The following is a 21,102-nucleotide window of genomic DNA, read 5'->3' on the forward strand; positions in this document are numbered from 1 at the left end:
TCAAATAAAATGCCTTGTCAAATTCAAGTAGGATCACAAATTCTTAGAGTGGCTGCCAAGAGAGAAGTGCAGGAAAATTCTTGAAGGTCTTTCATCAAGGGACCAGCATTAATGATGTAACTATCTTTTCTCATAACCATTGGTCCTGTAGCTATGTTTTGACTTAAAAAGGACAAGTCTCAACTTGAATTCAGTCACCCCTGCCCTGTCTCAAATTTTTCATTCCCAGTTATGATCCAAGTGTAACTGGAAAGGAAGGACCAGGTAGGAAAGAAAGTGACACAAAGTCCTCCCTATGTTAAAAGTAATTAAAAGTCCTGAAGCATTCACAGCCCTCCAATCCAAATATCCTTTGGAAGTTTTTTCCTTAAGTCTTTGCTACCCAACTTTAGACATACTGGTGGTGGTTTAGTCAATAAGTTGTGTCCAAAGCTTTGCGACCTTTACCACCAGGGAAGCTCCTTAGACATACTGAGTTCTATTCTATTCAATCCAACCACTTCTCTCCATTTCCACTGCTGACTCCAGAACTCAAGCCACCTTCTACACCTGCCTGGACTCACACAGGAGCCTCCTTACTAGTCACTATTCCTGCTGGCCAGGTTCTTGTCCCTCTATAAGGCTGTTTTTCAACACAAGAGCTGATCATCTTCAAATATACATCAGGTTATATCGCTTCTCTGCTTAAAGTCTTTGACTGGCTTCCTACTGCAGGGGCTTCCGTGGTGGCTCAGATAGTAAAGAATCTGCCTGCAATGCAGAAGACCCAGGTTCAATCCCTGGGTTAGAAAGATCCCTGAAAAAGGGCATGGTAACCCACCCTAGTAGTCTTCCCTGGAGAATTCCATGGACAGAGGAGCCTGGTGGGCTATAGTCCATGGGGTCACAAAGAGTCAGACACAACTGAGTGACCAATACACCGCTGCAGGTAAAAGGTAACAGAACACCTTACTGTGGCCTTCAGGCCCAGATACTGCAGCTCTCTGAACTATTGCTCCTCTTTTCCTAGCTCACAACTCCACAGCTACCCTGGAATGTCTGCTTCTTTACCCAACATTCGCCATACTGTAGTTTGATGTGCAGTATCTCTCCTTGTCATTCAAGTCTGGCCCTGCTGAAGTCACTCTGGAAAGGCCATTCCTGACCAAAATATCTAAAGTGCGTCCGCCGAGCACAATCCCATTATCCTAATTTTTCATAGTGCTTCCCCCTTCTGAGAGGGCCTTGTTGGTTTACTGATCTCTATTGGGGTTGGTAAACTTCAGCCTGCAGGCCAAATCCAGCCAACTGCCTGTTTGTTTACAGCCCATGAGCTAATGATTTTTACATTTTTAAATGGTTGAAGTAAATCAAAAGATGAATACTTCATGATATGTGAAAATTACATGAAATTAAAATTTCAGGGTCCATAAATAAAGTTGTGGGTTTTTTTTTTCCTTTTGGAATACAGCCAAACTCATTTGTTTCGGTATTGGCTATGGCTGCTTCTGCACTGTGACAACAGAGATGGGTAGTTGCTACAGAGACTGTTTTACCCACAAAGCCTAAAGTATTTACTGTCTGGCGCTTTCAAGGTGAAGTCTGACAACCCTGGTCTGAATATGTATTGTCTTTCTTCCCCTCCTCGCCACCTCCTTTCACTAAAATGTCAGCTCTCTAAACGCAGGGACATGGTTGTGTTATTTATTATATCCTCAGTGCTGATAATATATTGATGCATAGTAAGCACATGCAAATAAGTGGTTGTTCATTAAATGAGCGGGCAGCATATTGAATGTTGCTTGGCAACCAGGAAGCATACTACTCTGGCCCATTTTTCCATAGATCTGCCAGCAAATAAGGAAAAAAATGCAGATAAATTTAATGAAATAACACCTCAAGCAGAACTCAGATAAAGTCACATGCAAACTTACAAAGTTCAAATTCTTTAAGCATGTTAGTTAAGGTGCAATAACGGATAAACTCTAAAAATCTCAGCTGTTTAATGCAACAGAGGTCTAATTCTTATTCACCCAGTGATCACTTTGGGTGACTGGGGACTCTGGCTAAGACTCAGGCTTATGGAGGCTCCACTGTCTGTTTGAGTCTTCCTGCCTATCAATAGCCAGCTGACAAGTGAGGAAGAAAGATATTAGAAACTGTGCTGGGGATTTGGGGGAGTCAGGTTAGGAGAGACATGCATCACTTCTGCGTTCCACTGGCCAACACAATCTCCTGGCCCATCTAGACACATGGCAGGCTGGAATTGCAATGGCAGTCTAAGTAACTACTTCCCACCAAACCTGTAGGCTATGAATTGAACAAGAATTCTTGCTGGTCATCAGGTTGTCTCTGCCATAATAGGCAACTTCCTTTTTAAAACTTTATCATAATGGATCTCATTTTTGGAGGTTAGGGGTTGTGGCTTCAGAGGCAGCTTAGAGCTACAAATGACACAACTACAAATGTGTCAATGTGATTTGATGACTGTGTAAGGTAGATCTATTGTATATACTGTTCAATGATCATCTTCTTTTTAGGCTGTATTTACTTTAAAATATCTAATCTATCATCTCATGACAGACTCATTTCTATATTCAAAGAATCTTTAGAGGTAGATGGAAAACAGGAGATCAAAAATTCTAACTGGCTCCAAGAGAAGACCTGTCACTGTCAGAATTGTTTAAATCTTCTCTTGAACGGTGGGGCCCAATTTTTACCAAACTACTAGCTCTGATTTACTTTGAGATAAAATCAAAGTTCCTCCATATCCTTAGTAGAGAATCAAAGGGCTATATAATAATCCAGCCCATTTCTCTAAGAAAAGAAAATTTGCTCTCATCTCTGAAATGCAATGTCTCTTCAAAAAACTTTGCCAGTTCTCTTTTCATCAAAATGTGAAACTAGATTTCTCAGCCTCCTAGCTGACATGGGGGAAAAAGCTGGGTTTTGGCATCACCCTGCTCTGCCGACTGGTGATATTTTTTTATTTCCCTACAAAAGGGTTAGGAATAAGATAAGCTTGTTTACAACATTTAAATGTTCCTATGGCTTTTGATATAACCCAACCTAAACAATAATTTTTTATATATACCAATTTAACATTAGTGCTAGTATACTAACTCTGAAGGATCCTTACCCTTAAAACTTAAAGTCTCTTTCTAAGCCATATAAATCTTGTCTACACCGATTTATCTTGCTTTTCCCCTCTCTCTTTAATCAAAACAGCTTGTGATTTTAGAGTGGTGTTTTGCGGGGTTTTGCACCATTTATCCTAGGACATGCTGCATATCAGGAGGGTTACGTCGTCAAATGAGTTTGAGAAATGCTCCATAATATATACTTCTTTTGGAAACTGGCAACATTCAATAGCAAAATGAAACTGAAATGTCCTATAGTACAGAAGCCTGTTAGCCTTCAACTAGGCGTTACCCTACTGAATATCATTTTGCAGTGTAATAACAACTTAATACAAACCACACACTATGATTATTGTTGTCAACGAATTAACTCATTTGGTTCTCACAGCTGCCCTGTGAGACAGGTACTCTTGTTGTATCCCCTCTACAGGGCAAAGACTGAGGCCCATTGAGGTCAGGTAACTGGCCCAAGTCATACAGTGAGTAATTAGGAAAGTCTATCTTTTAAACCAGGTCTATCTGATGCTAAAGACCAATCTCTGTACCATCAAGCCCCCACTTTTAAAGATAATTCCCATGAAGGGACTTCCCTGGTAGTCCAGTGGCTAAGACTTGGTGCTCCCAAAGCAGGGGGCCTCAGTTTCAACCCTGGTCAGGAAACTAGATCCCACATGCCTCAACTAAGAGTTCCCAAGTCACAACTAAGACCTGGGGCAGTCAAATAAGTAAGATAATTTTTTTTTTTTTAATATTTGAAAAACTCTATCCAAACTCAATAGATTTTAGAGAACTTAGTTGCATGTCAAAGGAGGCACCTACCTTGATACTGATGGTACAACTGATGGTTGTAGAGATTAGTAAGAACAGCTGAGCTGGTGACAAATCATGAAGAGGGTAGAAGGAAGAAAGGAAAAGAGGGAGGGAAGGAAGAAAAAGGAGGAGGAAGTGGGGGGGGCATGAAGACACCATAGCATCATCTACAGGAGGGAAAAATGGTGATTAAATTTGCTAGGTCATCTCCCAACTTTGTACTGATTATGTTAAACAATACTACTTCTGAGGTCCACGACCTGGCTTCTATGCTTTGCCACTCATCTGCTATATAAACTTCATAAGTTTGATCATCTGATCTCCCCAAACCTCAGTTTTCTCATCTGTAAAACAGGGAAAATAATTCACAGCCTGTCTGTGATATTTGAATAGTGTGAGGGGCAAAACAGTTAAGTGTTGGGTAAGTAGTGTGGAAATTATTTTTCTAAACTTGCACCACGATATACTACAATAATGGCTTGAAACATTTATTTCTCAATTAAAGGTCTCCTTGTAAAAATGAACTCTTAAGGGGAATGCCAAAGTGTGAAACTGATTAAAAGCAGAGCTGACGGTTGAATCAGGGATGAAGAACCCATAGCTTCCTCCATCTTCCCTGACCCCTTGCCCACATCCCGTGGAAGTGGCAAAGGGGCTTCACAGATGCCCCAGGGCCCTGTGAAGCACGGGCCTAGCAAAGTGGTGGCGGCAAGGTTGCACTGTGGTCTTGAGCAGGTCCCCTAGTGCTGTTTCCCTCTCTAAAAAAAGAAGAAGTTAGAAGAAATGATTCTTCAGGCCTCTTCCAGCTTTGATATTTTGGAAATCTAAGTTTCTAATTCTTGTCTTTAGAGAGAAATGTCTCCCTCCAAGCTAACTGAAAGTGCCCCCACATGAGCAGCATGGTACCCATGCCTGCACGAGGGCAAATCCTGACCTAGTGTTCTGAGAGACAGCCTCCCACCTGCCTTCACGCCTCTGAACTGTCTCAGCATGAACAGGATCCACTGTCTCCATGTTGGATCCACTCATTCTCTCAACAACCCTTCTTCCCTGAGCTGCTTCTCTGGGAAACAATGGGCAGCCTGGAATGAACAGACCTCTAGCTTTGTTCCCGAGGAGCACCGTGGAGAGACGGGGACAGATGTACCAACAGCTAGACCACGGGGCCAGTGGGAACCAACACGAGGCACTCAGGGTCAGCTGGCAGCCCAGCGGAGCATGGACGCACACAGCCCTGTGGCCAGCCTGCCCCACTCCAATCCTGGCTCCACAACTCTCCTGCAGCCTTGGGAAAGTTATTCCACTTCTCTGCATCTCAGTTTCTTCACATTTAAAATTGGAGTGATAATTAATTACCCACTTCATAGGTTTTTGGGAGGATGAGAGAAGTTAAAACATTAAAAAAAAAACCACTTATTATTAATATTTATTTTTATTTGTTTGGCTGCACCGGGTCTTAGCTGCGGCACACAGGTTCTTTAGTTGCGCATGTGGCTTATTAGTTGCAGCATGTGGGATCTAGTTCCCTGACCAAGGATCAAGCCTGGGACCCTGCAATTGGAGTTCGGAGTCTTAGCCACTGGATCACCAGGGAAGTCCCTAAAAACACACTTAGAAGAATGCCTATGATACAATAAGCACCCAAACACATATTACTGTTAAGTAATATGCTTCCCCGGAGAAGGTAATGGCACCCCACTCCAGTACTCTTGCCTGGAAAATCCCATGGACGGAGGAGCCTCGTAGGCTGCAGTCCATGGGGTCACTAAGAGTCGGACACGACTGAGCGATTTCACTTTCACTTTTCACTTTCATGCATTGGAGAAGGAAATGGCAACCCACTCCAGTGTTCTTGCCTGGAGAATCCCAGGGACGGCGGAGCCTGGTGGGCTGCCGTCTATGGGGTCGCACAGAGTCGGACACGACTGAAGAGACTTAGCAGCAGCAGCAGCAGCAATATGCTTTCCAGCCCAGGGCTAAGTCCTGTCTCAGTGAGAACAGTATCGTGGTGAAAAGCTGCCCCTGGAGACAGATGACCAGGGTTCCTGGCCGGCCTCAGCCACTTAGCTGCATCACCACCCTCACCATGCAGGTTAACAAACTCCTCTAAGCCAGATGCAGTGGCACAAAACCCAGCCTCTGACAGAGCAAGAATATGATCAATGTTGGTGATTAACACTGTTGTTGTTAACAGCAGTGAGATTGCAGGGAGAACTATTTATTTCTAGCTGAGGGGACTGGGAAAAACATCAAGGTGAAGATGACCTTTGAGTGGGCGGTTGGCATGTGCCTCAGATTTCATGAATCTGGACTGACTTTGGAGAACTGCTCTTCCTTCTCCATATGTACTTCAGTTCTCCTTCCTATTTGCCTTTTACAGCTGCAGCCAGCAGAACAACCACAAAACACAGTGGTCTAAAGCTTAATAGAGACAGAGGCAGAGATAGGGTGTGTGTGTGTGTGTGTGTGTGTGTGTGTGTGTGTGTGTGTGTGTGTGTCTGTCTGTCTGTCTGTCTGTGTGTGTGTGTGTCTGTGTGTGTGTGTCTGTGTGTGTGTGTGTGTGTGTGTGTGTGTTAGCCATGCTGTGTGTGTGTTAGCCATGCCGTGTGTGTGTGTGTGTTAGCCATGCCATTCTGTTCGTAGAGACAGAGGCAGAGATAGGGTGTGTGTGTGTGTGTGTGTGTGTGTGTGTGTGTGTTAGCCATGCTGTGTGTGTGTTAGCCATGCCGTGTGTGTGTGTGTGTGTGTGTGTTAGCCATGCCATTCTGTTCTTCCCAAACCTTCCATGACTTCCTGTTGCCTGCAGGATAGGCCTACACCATTTAGCTTGGCCTGCAAAGCCCTCTGCTACCTAGACCCAGGCACCTACTTTCCTCTGGGGCTAACCCTATCCTCCACCCAGGACCCACTGAACTTACATATCTGGGCAGATTTGTGCGTCTACATCTTAGCTCATCTTTTCTCTGACCTGACAGATTTGGACTCAACCTGTCCATCCCTCGTGACTTCCACCTCGCCTCCTCCAGCTACCTTCTTCCCAGCATAGGTTTCATACTTAGCTCCTGCTTCTCCAAACTCCCTGGGCTCAAGCTACCTGAGTCACTCATTTGTCACTTCTGGGGCCACATGCGTGTGTGTGTCATGTATTCCCGAACAGAGTAGAGGGATTGTCAGAGCAAGGACTATCTCTGAGACTTTTGTGTATCTTTCTCAACTCTGCCACACAATACCACCAACATCTTAGCTCAAAGTCTTATGCACAATAGGGATCCTATAAATATTTGCTGAAAGACTTTGGAAAATGAGTCAGTATAAATAAGTACTAACTAACCTTTAAAAAAAATAATGTTGTCAACCAGTATTTCAAGGCACAACTGTATGCTCAGTATTATAATAGTTTAAAAATTGCAAATAAGAGAAATAAATAAACAATAAAATAACTATCACCTAGCAAATTGAATCTAGATGGGAAAATATAGTTAACCTAAAAAGAAAGAAAAAAGAAAGTTTAAATCCTATGATTCCAACTACAGTTCAGAATGAGCTTAAGAAGAGAAGGATTACTAGGCATGGAAAGGAGGAATTTGACCTTGTGAACAAGGCAGGGAATTAAATCTCTATGACCTTGACTTACATTGTGCAAAACAATTTGCCACATAAACAGTTAAAATCTCACTCCTCAAAAGAGGCAATTTTCAGGATTCCCCATCATGATGAGGATTTTCATGGGGGTGGGTCTGGGAAGATCAGACCTGGAGAGCATCTTATCTCTTGCTGTTTATATCTAGCATACTTTAAAGTTTGGTGTGTCCAGCATTGCTGGTGTGACACTCAGCTCCTTGATTTCCTATCTGGTGTTGGCTAGAGGGTGCAGAGTGGGCCATTCCTGAGAATCCTGGCTCACCCTATGTCACAACACCCCTCTCCTTAACAGATTGGCTACTGGAATGAAGATGACAAATTCGTCCCTGCAGCCACAGATGCTCAAGCCGGGGGGGATAACTCAAGTGTCCAGAATAGAACATACATCGTCACCACAATCCTAGTGAGTACTCAGTCATTCGTGGAGGTTACCTGGGATGTGAGCTAGGCCAACACAAAGGCTTCCCCAAGAGTGAAAGCTGTTCATTCTTCTGGCCAAAATTGTGCAGTAGGTAGAAAGAGGGAGGTAAAAATTATCCTGAAATTCAGAGGGATTTTCGCTCTCTGGCTCTGCCATGATTTCACTTTGTGCCCTTGGATAAGTCAATTACCCTCCTCTGAGCTACAGTTTTCCCGTCTATAAAACATAAGAGACTAAATTGTGGTGCTTCTGACTCTACGCTTCCTGAGTAGAAGTCATTTTCAAAGAAAGCCCCTAATGTACATCACCTAGAGTGGATATCAGTGAAGCTGCTGTGATTTTCAGTGGTTGATCATGAGAAACTTGGAACCTGTTTAGGGTCTACTTCCCCACCGTCACACCCCCAGAGGTACCTTCAAAGAAACACAAGAGCTCCTGAAACATCACTTGAAAAGCTATGCACGACATCTCAATGAAACATTCTTATTTTAAGTTTTCTTCCTTAACCCAAGAAGTTTTGTAATGGGGGAGAAGAAATGCAGGAAGTGGGTTTAGGGGCTAGAGAGACTCCCCCAAAGTTAACCAATGTTAACTCCTCTGCCATGCCAAAGTCCTCCCTCCCCAAGAATGAACCCCAAACCCACATTCTCTGTCTCCCATTTCTCCACCAGGAAGATCCTTATGTGATGCTCAAGAAGAATGCCAACCAGTTTGAAGGCAATGACCGCTATGAGGGCTACTGTGTGGAGCTGGCGGCAGAGATTGCCAAGCATGTGGGATATTCCTACCGTCTTGAGATCGTCAGCGATGGAAAATATGGAGCCCGTGACCCTGACACAAAGGCTTGGAATGGCATGGTGGGAGAGCTGGTCTATGGAGTAAGTCCCCCATAGGGTAGGGAATTAGAGGCAGAGACAGATGGTTCAAAAGGAAATTTTGGTGGTGAGATGACACTGCCCATAGATGCCTATTGGACCCTATAGTTTAGTATTGTTGCTGCTGCAAAGATGAAGAGTCCAAAATCCAATGTCTTAAGACATTTTTTGCTCAGGTTCCTGGTCCCAGCTCCTTCATCCACACTCAGTTCAGTCTTGTGACTTCAGTTGATTATCATCCAATACAGGTGACAGTTTAGCTTTAAGATTAGTTTTCCAGAGGCAGACTGCTGAGTGGTCACTTTCCTGTTCAGTCACTTAAGGCCCCCTCAATATAAATTTCTTCCCTGGTGTTAGATGTGCACTGGATACAATCAAACTTTCTAGTCACTTGCCCTTTCTGGCACCTTCCGTTTTGGCCAAACCACCCCAAGTCACTCTATTCTCTAGGGTGCCCCCTTCCATTCTGCACCTTTAAAATCTTACCTTTCCTCGCAAACCTGTATCACATACTGCTTTTTCCAAGGTTTCATTATCCCCATAAAATGTATGGGGAGAACCCTTTTTAACTATTCTTGCCCTTCACTGTAGGATTTAGTTTCTGCTTCTATTATGGTTTACCCTGCCCTGTACACTTGTTATCTGTGAATAGGGATTGGTCTACTCCATTCACTACACTTGAAATAAGACCACACACAATTGCTATAACACCTTCAACAAATTGAAGCATTTTGGAGAAGTCACTGAATGCCCTGAATTGTTTTAACTATTTAAGGAACCATTGAGAAGTAAAAGATCTGATCCCTGTCCCCAAGGAACTTAGCATTTTCTGACATAGAAAAGACAATGAGGGAGAATGGTGAAATAGCAAAGAATCAAGGTCCATGCAAAAGGCTAGCATGAGGTGGTCTAGCCCACAAGAAAGATGTGTAACCTGAAAATAGCCATGTTCAGGTACAGAGAAAGGCAGCCCAGGAATGTCCATAGTATAAACTATAAGATGGTGATAGAATAAGTTGTGAAAGATGAGAAAACACTGATGATTTTTGTAGAGGGCTTCGGTTGAGTAGTCAGTGACAAGATTGAGTAAGAAATGATAAGGGAAAGGGTGTGGACTGATTCAGCGGGCACTGGAAGATCATGAAGATACTCGAGTAGAGAAACAACAAAAGGCAATAGAAGAATCCTGCCGCCACGTGCAGGAAAGGCACCACCACAGCTTCACTCATATAAATCAAAGACTCCTGCCTAGGGCTCTGAACAGAAGCAAACGCCGAGCCCCAGGATGGTAAGAAGTTCTGGTCAGGATAAAACAACCATTTAGGAGCTTTTGAAATCTCATTGTCTCAGATCGAGGAAATAAGAGTCATGATGGCCATAAGAGCCATAAAAAGGGAATTCAAAGAAGAAAGAGATAGAATAAAGAAAATTCTTTCTAAGAAGGTGGCTTTTGCTATGACCTGGGAAGATGGGTAATGAGTTAAGAAGGGGCTTGTGCTTCTACCTTCTCTCTCCTCTGCTGCCTCTCGCTTTTGACAAGTGTCATCGATGAAAGACAGAAGATCTAGATGGTTAATGCTGCATTGGGAAGCTGGTTTCCATGGGAACCTCCACCAAGTTCTTAAGGTCATCCCCATGGCAACTGCTGTGAACTTTTCACCTCCACCAGAATTCATCTTCACCTTCACCCAAGGTAATCTGGTTCCTTTAGTAAAAGGCCCAAGATCTGGGCAGAACACCAGTATGATTATCCTGAGGGAAAGCCCCCCAATACACAGCCATCAGCCATGGGTCACTGGCTCATCAGTGACAGAAATCACCTCTGCGTGCCTCAGCTGCCAGTCTTTCTTGTCCCCTCCGCTCCACCAGGCCTGTCCCTCTGCCCAGTAACAGCTGTATTCTGAAGGCTCTATGATGGGCCCAAATGGATGCCCTCTCTTGAGGGTATTTTCAGTTTGGCTTTCCTTGTCTGTCCCACCTAAGAAAGAATAGAGGGGTCTGAGGAGACATCTCTAGCCACAAATGACCAGCAAGGTCAGAAAAAAATTTACCTGGAGGGCTCCAGATTTCTTCTTTCTGTGCCTCTCAAATAAGTTAAGTCAATCAGGGTGTCTCATCTTCCCTTTGCTCACTCTTGCTCTTATCCACCACGGTAATAGTAGCATTTCAGCACATCGTTTACACCAGGCACTGCGCTAAATACTTTACCCACGTTATTTCACTTACTCCTCATAACAACCCCAGAAGGTGGATATGATTACTCTCCACATTTTATCAATGAGGACACTGAAGCCAGGGAGATTAGGTAGTTGGGCAAAGGACACAAAGTGATGAGAATAGCCACAGTGCCTGCAATTGCAAACACCATAGGCTACAAATGAAGGCTCCGGTTATTGCATAGGTACGGCTTTGTGCCTGGTTTGCAATGACTTTCTGGCCTGTTCTTTGTCTTAATGAAGCAGAAATGGAGTGAACTTTGGAGACACACACACACACACACAAATCTGGATTTGAATTCTGACTCTGCCTGCTCACTAGCAACATGACTCCTGTGAGCCACTGATCCCCTCCCAGGGTTCCCCTGAGTTCTTTGTCCCAGGGCTGGGTGGGGAGTATTTCCCTACACAGTGCCTGGCTCAGAGTGACTCTCCATCCTTGATGGTTTTCTTCCATTTTTGCTTTTACCTACTGCATCAACACTGTTTACTGTTTTCCCAAGATTGTTTCCAGACATATTCAGTTTGGGGATCTCCTAGGTCAGTGGTTCTCTAAGTCTGGACCAGCAGCAGCAACATCACCCGGGAACTTGCTGGAAATACAAATTCTCAGGTCTCCCCAGACCCAGTGATCTAGAAAGTCTGCCATTTGCGGTTTAAAAAACCCCAAGGTGCTTCTGATGCCTACACACTCAAGTTTGAGAATCACTGTCTCAAGATGTCAGTTTCAGAAAATAATTTTGAGCACTTGTGAAATGCCCACAGTTCATGGTGCTCTCATGTATTTTAATTCTTTTGACTCTCACAAAACACTGCCGTCCACTAGATAAAGCAAAATTTATTATGCCTCTTTTTCTAAAGAGAAAACTGATACTCATAAGGACAACTGTCTCACTCGAGGGCACATGGTCAGTGAGTCACAAAGCTAAGAAGTCAGGTCTACTTTCCCATATGAGCCTCGCCCATAAGTGATCCTACAAAGGTCCAGTGACTTCCTCAGGTGCTGGAAATCAACTCCTAAGACCTTTCAGTCAACATCAAACAAGCTAAAACTTGTTGTTCAAAACTCGTGCTGCTTTGCACAAACCACATTCCCTCTTTAGACTTTGGCTCCTATCTGCAAAATGATGTCACTGCATTTCCCACTGTGTGTATCCTATGCACATGGGTGCCTTTCAATGCTTGGGGCTCAATGGACAAAGAATTTTGTAAATACTAAATCTGCTTACCCCTCTTAGAAATTCTCAGTGCACAGTAGTCTGTTAAAGGTTCTGAGAAGTCCTGCCTGTTTAAATTCATGTTAAGTTTTATGTTATAATTAATTACATCCTTCCACAAATAACATTACATGGAACAAATCTTGGAACTGCTAAGTTAAATAAGAACTAAGATGATTGGTTTTGTGATTTTTTTTTCCAGGTCACAGTCCCTTTTATTAACTCACATCAGGAGACATCAGACAAATCCATTCAATTCCCTTTACCATCTTTGAAGCCGGTCTTCACCCACCTCCCTCTTGGGTAACTTGTAGTTATTCCCTCAGAGTCATTTCTGTGACTTTTCTCCCCTATTCCTTTTCTACCTATGAGAAAAAAGGAGATACTGTCTCCCCTGGCAATGGCTTGTAAGTGTTTGTAAAAAGTATCAAGATTTAGGCAGGAGGTGTTAGCGGGAAAAAACAGAATTACTGAGACATATACTCAATCCCACATTGCTTTACAGAAAGTTTCTTTCTGTAAGTGAGAAATTTAAGTCATTCTAAAGCCAGGCTTTTTATTCCACTTAAAATGCCTTCTCAAAAATCTCATCCAATGAGAGTAACCAGAGGAAACCCCTCCTGAGCAATACCAGCCGGCAGCTGGGTGTGGCTGCAGTCTGGACGCATCTGTCTGCAGCCTCACATCTGCACTGTTACGCAGCATCATAAGAGAAAGCCACCTGCCTTGAACAGACTTGCACAGGCGTGCCTGTCATTTCAAAAGTGAATGTCAAGGCCTCCCTCCATGGAACCGTGTTAGATTTCCAGGATCGCTTAATCTCAGGCCAGGAGAGCAGTGGATTTTTAGAGCATAGATGCCAGTGCTCCTGCCATTAAGCAGAGATAGGAAAGACAGAAGAGCAAGACTGGTGCTGTATGCCCAAAGATGAACATTTCTTGCAACTATTTTATGTTTATCTACATGGATTTTAAAAACTAAATTATTTGTGCACTTCTTAGCAGTCTTCCTGGAAAAAAAAAAATAGTTGTGATACTACTTTATTCTCTCTGCCAGGTCTTCCTCACATGATTCTCTCCTCTGGGAATGTATTCTGTATCCGAGCAACCTGTCGAAATCCTACTCCCACTTCAATGTCAATGTATATGTTACCTCTTTGAGGATGCAGTCCCTGACCTCCCCAGACAGAATTAATTCCTTCCTGACCTCCTGTAGCACTTTGTATCTCTTAGATACAAAACATATCTCACAGTATCTAGCACGTATCCAATCTACGCTGTAGTTTGCGAAACTACCGCGTGTGTGTGTGTGTGTGTGTGTGTGCGCGCGCACACACCAACTTTTACTAGTTTTAGAGATCACAGTTTTCTTTTCAGCCTAGGGCTTGCATATGAGTGCCCAATAAATATTTATTGAGTTAAACTTGCCTTCACTATCTATCTTATTAGCCAGGACTGTCTTGGTTGCAGGTAAAAGTACCCCAACTCCAACTGGTTTAGGCAAGCAGAAGGATTGGTTCATGTTCCTGGGGACAAACAAAAGAGTATATTGACACATGTTTCTACCGTGTTCCTAGGGATAGCAGGATAAGCCATGAATTAAGGGTCACCCAAGTGATTTCATCAGGGATCATCTCTCACTCTGACTGTCAGGGCTCATGCTCATTAAAGAGACTTGGGTCTTATGCTGTCCTTAAGTGAACCACTGTGGCCAGGGGAGTGAAGTACACTAATGGCCAGATCTGGGGGATGTGCTTCACCTTACAATAAGGGTTATCAGCCCCACTTGAACCGGAGGACAGACAGCGGAGCAGTAGTTCTTTCAGGGGAAGAAGGCACGATTGCTGGCTGGGGAGGCAAAAAAATAAGAGACATTACAACAGCCCCCTTCCTTCCATAAGGTGAGGAAGTCACCCCTAACAATTTGAACTGTCAAAGAACGGGATAATCTGTCCTGTAAGATATTGAGCTGATCAACCATTTATCATAAATATTTTACAGAGAGTAGGAGGAGGTGGATTTCTGCAGTTCTTTCTCTCACATCCTTTAAGATACAAAAGAATATTCAGAGTGAAGAGGAAAATGAGGGGACAGGGAGCTGCTGAACTCAAGTGCATATTTTCTTCTCTCCACTGTATTTTTTGCAGAGAGCAGATGTGGCTGTTGCCCCTTTAACTATCACCTTGGTCCGGGAAGAGGTGATAGATTTCTCCAAGCCGTTTATGAGTCTGGGGATCTCCATCATGATAAAAAAGCCGCAGAAGTCCAAGCCAGGGGTCTTTTCCTTTCTGGATCCTTTGGCTTATGAGATCTGGATGTGCATTGTGTTCGCCTACATTGGAGTGAGCGTCGTCCTTTTCCTGGTCAGCCGCTTCAGCCCCTACGAGTGGCACAGTGAAGAGTTTGAGGAAGGGCGAGACCAGACCACCAGCGACCAGTCCAATGAGTTTGGGATATTCAACAGCTTGTGGTTCTCCCTGGGAGCCTTCATGCAGCAAGGATGTGACATCTCTCCCAGGTCAGTCAGCTCCTCTCAACCCCTTTACTCAATGCCATATATATACATGGGGAGTTAGGGATGGCAATTTTTTCCAGACTTTACTGTATTTAGTCCTCAACTATGCTTTACTGTCAACTGTCCATTGGGTGCTATGGAGGATCTGAGCATGCCTTGACCGGCTCTGTCTGCTGTCTGGGTGATGTGTTCTGTCAAGATTAACAGGCATAATTGTGACTCTAATGTTCTGTAGTTACATAGTACGGAGAAGGGATAGGGGGGTGGTATCGTACCACTAACATTTTTGAGCACCTACCACACATGCTAAACAAGGTTTTGAGTCCTCTTCATGCCTTATTTCACTGAATCCTCACAGAAGCATTAGGTGGGGACACTTGTGATACCTCCTTTTACAAATGAGGAACCACGGAAATGTTGAATATCTTTCCAAGGTTACACAGCTGGTAGTTAGGTGAATCAAGATTCAGACCACAATCCCAAACCATTTCTGAGCGCCAGAATGAGCACTGAATTATGAGTGGGTTCTTGCTCTGGCTCTAGCACTTTCTGTGTGGCTCTGGACAAGTCACTTGACTCTTGTAGACCTTGGTGTCTTCATCTTTAAGAGAAAATGGTTCTTCTTTTCTTGGTTCTGAGTAAGATCTTGGAAACCATCTAGTTTCAATGGTGATGTAAATTCATTTCTTGTGGCTGGGAAATGAAGTTTCTTGGAAATGCCTCAGATATCATATTGAGAATATCATATTGAGTGGCCAAATCAGTGAGGTTTCAGCCCTCACATTGGACATGAGTAGCTCCATTTTTGTCTCTTTTACATATTGGACTTGTGAATACAATTTCTTCTGAGAAAGGTTTGTGGAAGGGAGAGAGGAAGAAAGGAAAGGAGGGGAGGGAGAGAGAGACAAAGAAAGAGACAGAAGGAGGGAGGAAGAAGGAAAAGGTAAAGGAGAAGGGGAAAAAGAAATTTCACCACCACCCTGGAGAAGGGAAACGCTACCCACTCCAGTATTCTGGCCTGGAGAATTCCATGGACTGTATAGTCTGTGGGGTCGCAAAGAGTCGGACACGATTGAGCAACTTTCACTTCACTTTCATTTAAATCAGTTTCCATATTTACTGATCCCCCTTTCCGTCTCTCTGTGTAATGTTCTTTCATCTATATTCTGGAATGTTCATGTCACAAATCCCCTCCAATTTACCTGATAAATAAGCACTGATTGTATTTCCTTTTACAGTTGCTTAATATTTATGAGCTCTTTAATCAGGCAGTCCCTTATCGATTACCAAGCTTCTAAAGCGTGTGGGGAGGCATGGCTTAGCACTTGGCTGCATGAATAGATTTGCACACACTCTCACTTTCTGGGGGCATAATTGCATGAATATGAAGGCCTCATAGACATGTGCCAGAGGCATCGGTACCACCTGTCTGGCTCACATTTGAGTGTCAGCGAGGACCAATATTCCTAAGTGGCAATGGAATAAAATCTTCCTAAGGAGCTTCCCGCAGGACTCATTTCACCTGCTGTATAATTTAGATCATCTCATCGCTCACCATTATAATCTTGTTTTTCTCTAAATAAGAAGACAGTCGGGGGAGGGGGGCGTTGTGTGGGAGAAGAGGTGTGAGACTGACTGCCTGGCCAGTGCTGGCAGACACATGGTAAAGAGCAGAGAGAACCCAGCAGGGGAAGGGCTTGCTTAAAAATAACTCAGGCCAGTAGATAAACTGTGGGAAGCAATGATTCTGTGTCATGGGCCATCCAAACATGCAGGTGTCTGAGAAGACCCATGGGCTTGTTTTTACTCCCATATTCCCTTCTTGGCTGGGCATCTTACCTCCTAAAGGCACCCGTGTGGTCTGACCTCAGGCTGTGTTTTCACACTCCCCACCGTTCCTCCTGAAGTCTCAAGTTAGTGACCCACAAACGGAATCTGCCACCAGGCATGCTTCTATAATTTGCACAGTCTGCCAAGTATGCTCCAAAACTGAGTGACAGCTGCCCTCTTGAGCTGATCCACGACATCCCCACGGACCGCAGCCCCCAGTGATCCGCTTCACTCCTCTGTGGCTCAGCTGGCCCCGAGAGAGTATGTGAGTTTGTGACTTCTGGCTAGAAGAGGGTTTTCAGACTGGGTTTCCAGGACTCCTGAGGGTTCTATGAGGCTATCTTAGGAACTGACCTTGAGGTGAAGATGAGACTAAACAGGAAAGTACCCAGCCTCCTTCCTCCTCACTTCTGATAAAGCAACTCCACTCTGTGATTCTGTATTTTCACTGGTAAAATGGCAAACAACGTCTAGTATTGTTGTGAGGTTTAAAAGAGATTGATACAGGGACTTCTCTGGTGGTCTAGTGGTTAAGAATCGTTCTGCAATGCAGGGGATGTGGGTTCCACCCCTGGTCAGGGAACTAAGAGCCCACATGCCACGGAATAACTAAGGCACCCCAACTACTGAGCTCGTGTGCCACAACTAGAGAGTCCATGTCCCACAATAAAAGTTCCAGCACAATGCAGCGAAGATCCCAGGTGCCACAACTATGACCCAACAATAAATAAAGACCGATACATACAGAACTTGTAACACAATATTTAGACAACACATAGGCAACCCAATAAACAAGAAGCTACTTCAGTTCCTTTATCAACTTTCTGTATTGTAAACTTCACTAGAAGGAAGGGTGCCATGGCTCACAATGAAAAGCCAATGGACCTCTTTCACAGACAAAGCGGCACAGTGATTCACTCCTGGATTCCTGAGACACCCCTCAGAGGGACTGGACAGAAAGATTTGGCATTTTGGTTTTCAGGGTCTGACAGGCAGAGAAAGGAGTCAGCCTGCCAGAATAAGGAGTTTTATCCACGTGAGATGGACTCATGCTGACGAGGCCCAGCTTGGCCAACTCCAGCACTTAGGGGCCTGTAGAAATCCCTCTAAGAGTCAGAATACACATCACAACATTTGATGGGAATATATGCTAAAGAGAAAAGGCACATACTTGTCAATAGAACCAGACAATAACACAAGGATGCTAAGACAGTGATGAGAGCCAGGGCCAAGCGGACAACTGGAAGCTTTTGTTATTGTTGTTTATATATTTGACGTAAACAACATCAAAAGTCCATGGAGCTTTAACAGCCTCTGATATACATAGCAATAGACACCCTGGGGTTACAGTAGGAGGTATTATATTTTTAAGAGGTTTTTTATACTCAAACATCCTTTCAAATCAGCTTCAATTAATTTTTCTCACTATTTATTAACAGTGTATCATAAATTCTCAGAATTTAGAATTTGGGAGACTAAGTTCCACCTAAATTGCATATATCTGCATACATACACAAGTAGCTTTTTTTTCTTAATTTATTCAATATTTATATTAATATATACTAACAAAAAAAAACCCCAATGAAATGTGGCCAAATACAGTTAGTTGTCTATAAGTAGCTCAATCATCTGACCAGAGTAATGTGACCAGATTGACAGTTATCTTTCTTAGATGAAAAGGAAAGTGGAGGCAGATAGGAAAAGGATAGTGGAGGCTCCGCCATTTTGTGGCTGCCCTGGCATTTACTCCTGTGCACAAGGTGGCAGCTCCCAGATGCCGTGTCCAGGTTCAAGCAGGAAGACGGGGAGGAAGTACTGCAGCCAGTTCTGCCTCTCTGGATCAGCAAAACAGAAGCTGAACAATATACTTCCCACCCTAAGCAGACGCCTCCTGCTATCCATCTCATTAGTAAGAACAGTGGCCCGTGATCACTTTTAGTAGATCACTGAAGGTAGGGAAGGCAAAAACGAGGTTTTTTAGCCTCTAAAATGGACAGGCTGAGAATGGACATTGATGAGTGAGCCAACAGCATGGGCCACAGTGCCTGTGCTGTGCTGTAGTTAGTCGCTCAGTCATGTCTGACTCTTTGTGACCTCAGACCTCAGACTGTAACCTAGACTGTAGCCAGCCAGGCTCCTCTGTCCATGAAGATTCTCCAGGCAAGAATACTGGAGTGGGTTTCCATGCCCTAGAGCTGAAGTTTTCTACACCAGTTCCACAAATAGACAAAATAATCTGTCATTAGCACCTTCCATGATGTATACCAGGAAATGCTACTGGTTGGCTGTCAAAATTCTTCCCTCCTCCCTTTAAAATATTTATATGAGAAATTGCCTTTGTGGAGCCTATTTTAACATTGAAAGTTAAAACTCAGTTGAGCTGTGATCACAAGAAATACTTTTTTTTTTTTAACTTGGTTGATGGTAAGATAGAAATGCCATCATGAATTGCATTTGCAGGCCTATGTCTTGTGCCCAAACTACCTACTTTTAACAGATATTTTAGATTTCTTTTTTCATAGATAAGAACATTTTGAGAAGGGATATATGAAAGAAAGGACAAAAATCACCCCAGGCCAAATTTATCTTCAGTTCCCACAACTTTCATTTCTATAGCCTTTCCCCCTATTTGTGTCCGTGTCATTTATTTATTCAACAGATATTACCAATTGCCTGTAAGGTACAGCACAGGGTGCTGAGGATATAAAGATATGTTGACGATGGCGTATGAGGGTATGGGAGTCTTTGCTTCAGGGAGCTGGCAAGTACAGTGAGGTAACACAGACGTTAAATAAACAATTGTGAATGTATAAACTGTGATGCGCTATGAATAAAATGAAACTGCTGCAGCAACAGATAATAGAGGAAGTGGAATTCAAAGGGACTTACTTAGGGTGTTCTGAGGAAGCTTCTCCGAGGCGCAGAGAGGTAAGGAGGAGCTAGGCTGACACAGAGCTGTATTATTAGAGAAGCAGGCAGAGGCCAGATCTCACAGAGACTCGGGGCCATAGCATAGATTTAAAGTTTTACTCTAAATACATAGGAAGGCCCTGGGGAGTTTTAAGTAAGGGAAGGATTGATTTACATGCTATAATGCTACTCTGGGGAGCTATGAGGAAAATGAATTAAAGCAGAAAATAGTCAAGAGTGGAAGCAGAGGGACTGAGCAGTAGGCTCTCACAGTTGTCTAGGGGCAATTACAGTGATGGAAATTATGATGGTCATGGAGATGGATTAGTGATCTACTCTGAAACTAGAAATGACAGCACTGGCTGATAGATTGGATATCTGAGGGGGAGGAGAGGAAGAGTCAGTGGTGCCTCCAAGAGGAAGAGAGCATTTCGAAAACATGGCACCACACTTCCAGAGACCGTTAGGTCTGGCTCTGATCAAGAGAAGGATCTAATTCATCTACCCCATGTAACAGAGGAGTAAATGGAGGCCCCAGAGGGAGAAGGGATTTTCTCTAAAGTCCCCAAGGCAATGCCTCTGGCCTGTTGCTGCCCACCCTACAGTGTCATCCCAGGCTCCAGCGCCTGCAAATGGACTAAGAGTGAGCCTTTCAACTGTTTATTCCCACGGGCCTCCCCATTGGCTTTCAGTTTTCTGGGATCAGATGACCCTAGTATGAAAAAGGAGAAGGGTGTGGAAAGTCCTAGGGGAAGAGAGGAAAATAGGAAATGATGATTCCAGCTTTCAGAACTCTTACTCCTGATCTTAGAATGTGACAGAATGTATGATAATTATCTCCACCTAGGGAAGGTAATTACTCTCAGCAAGAAGAATTCTAAAGCAGGGGAGTGGTAGCAATTTGGAGATCTCCGGGAACCCTGTACCACCACTCTTCCTCCCCCGAACCCCAGTTAATGTGCTTGCTGAGGGCCCTGAGACTGATTCACCATGGGAACAGAGTGGCCAATGAACAGAGCCTAAACCAAGAACCAATGACAGCCTGACTTTCACATTCACACACAAATCCACAGCAACCAGGACTATAGTGCACAGAGTGGGTGATGAGGAACCTCCCCCTTCCACCTCTTGTTCTCCCCACTTCCCTCCCAGAGACAGTCATGCAAACCCCTTCCTCTGGCCAGTACTGGTGTCACTGAAGTGTTGCAGGGAAAAAAGGGGGTAAATATTCAGGGAAGTTGATGGAAACAGCCTGAATTTATAAAATATTTCATCTTCCCAGGCGGTGCTAGTAGTAAAGAATCTGCCTGCCAATGTAGGAGATGTGGGTTCAGTCCCTAGATTGGGACGATCCCCTGGAGTAGGAAATGGCAACCCATTCCAGTTCTCTTGCCTGGAAAATTCCATGGACAGAGGAGCCTGGCAGGCTACAATCCATGGGGTTGCAAAGAGTCAGACATGACTGAGCCCACACATAATCCTAATCCAGTCTTTAGAAAACATAAGCCTCATTTAGGACACAGACTCGGTGCTGTAAGGAAGGATGTG

At 43.9% G+C, this 21,102-nt stretch overlaps 2 protein-coding genes across 10 annotated transcripts in view; one reads left to right on the top strand and one right to left on the bottom strand.

The window, feature by feature from the left end:
- Nucleotides 1–21,102, bottom strand: part of LOC145508725 (uncharacterized) — a 617,339-nt gene that overhangs the window by 358,679 nt on the left and 237,558 nt on the right. Inside the window, exons 1-2 of one of the 6 annotated variants that reach the window (XR_014055567.1) lie at nucleotides 10,372–10,478; nucleotides 3,939–4,096 (exon numbers count right to left, since the gene is read on the bottom strand). The exons of 2 other annotated variants lie outside the window; for them this stretch is intronic. The gene's annotated coding sequence lies outside the window, so the exon portion shown is untranslated. Of the gene's footprint in view, nucleotides 1–3,938; nucleotides 4,097–10,371; nucleotides 10,491–21,102 lie in introns of those variants that run through there. 3 more of the 6 variants (XR_014055568.1, XR_014055564.1, XR_014055565.1) reach the window with 3 other exon arrangements.
- The window catches only part of GRIA1 (glutamate ionotropic receptor AMPA type subunit 1), a 337,441-nt gene that overhangs the window by 227,306 nt on the left and 89,033 nt on the right, over nucleotides 1–21,102 (top strand). For all 4 annotated transcript variants that reach the window (XM_081495905.1, XM_081495904.1, XM_081495906.1 and 1 more), the window contains 3 exons: nucleotides 7,864–7,974; nucleotides 8,664–8,870; nucleotides 14,447–14,817. In XM_081495905.1, the coding sequence (XP_081352031.1) occupies nucleotides 7,864–7,974; nucleotides 8,664–8,870; nucleotides 14,447–14,817 (689 nt within the window). The remainder of the gene's footprint in view (nucleotides 1–7,863; nucleotides 7,975–8,663; nucleotides 8,871–14,446; nucleotides 14,818–21,102) is intronic.

Source organism: Giraffa tippelskirchi, chromosome 6 (assembly GCF_054371585.1).
Source record: "Giraffa tippelskirchi isolate mGirTip1 chromosome 6, T2T-mGirTip1v1.2.pri, whole genome shotgun sequence".
NCBI lineage: Eukaryota > Metazoa > Chordata > Mammalia > Artiodactyla > Giraffidae > Giraffa > Giraffa tippelskirchi.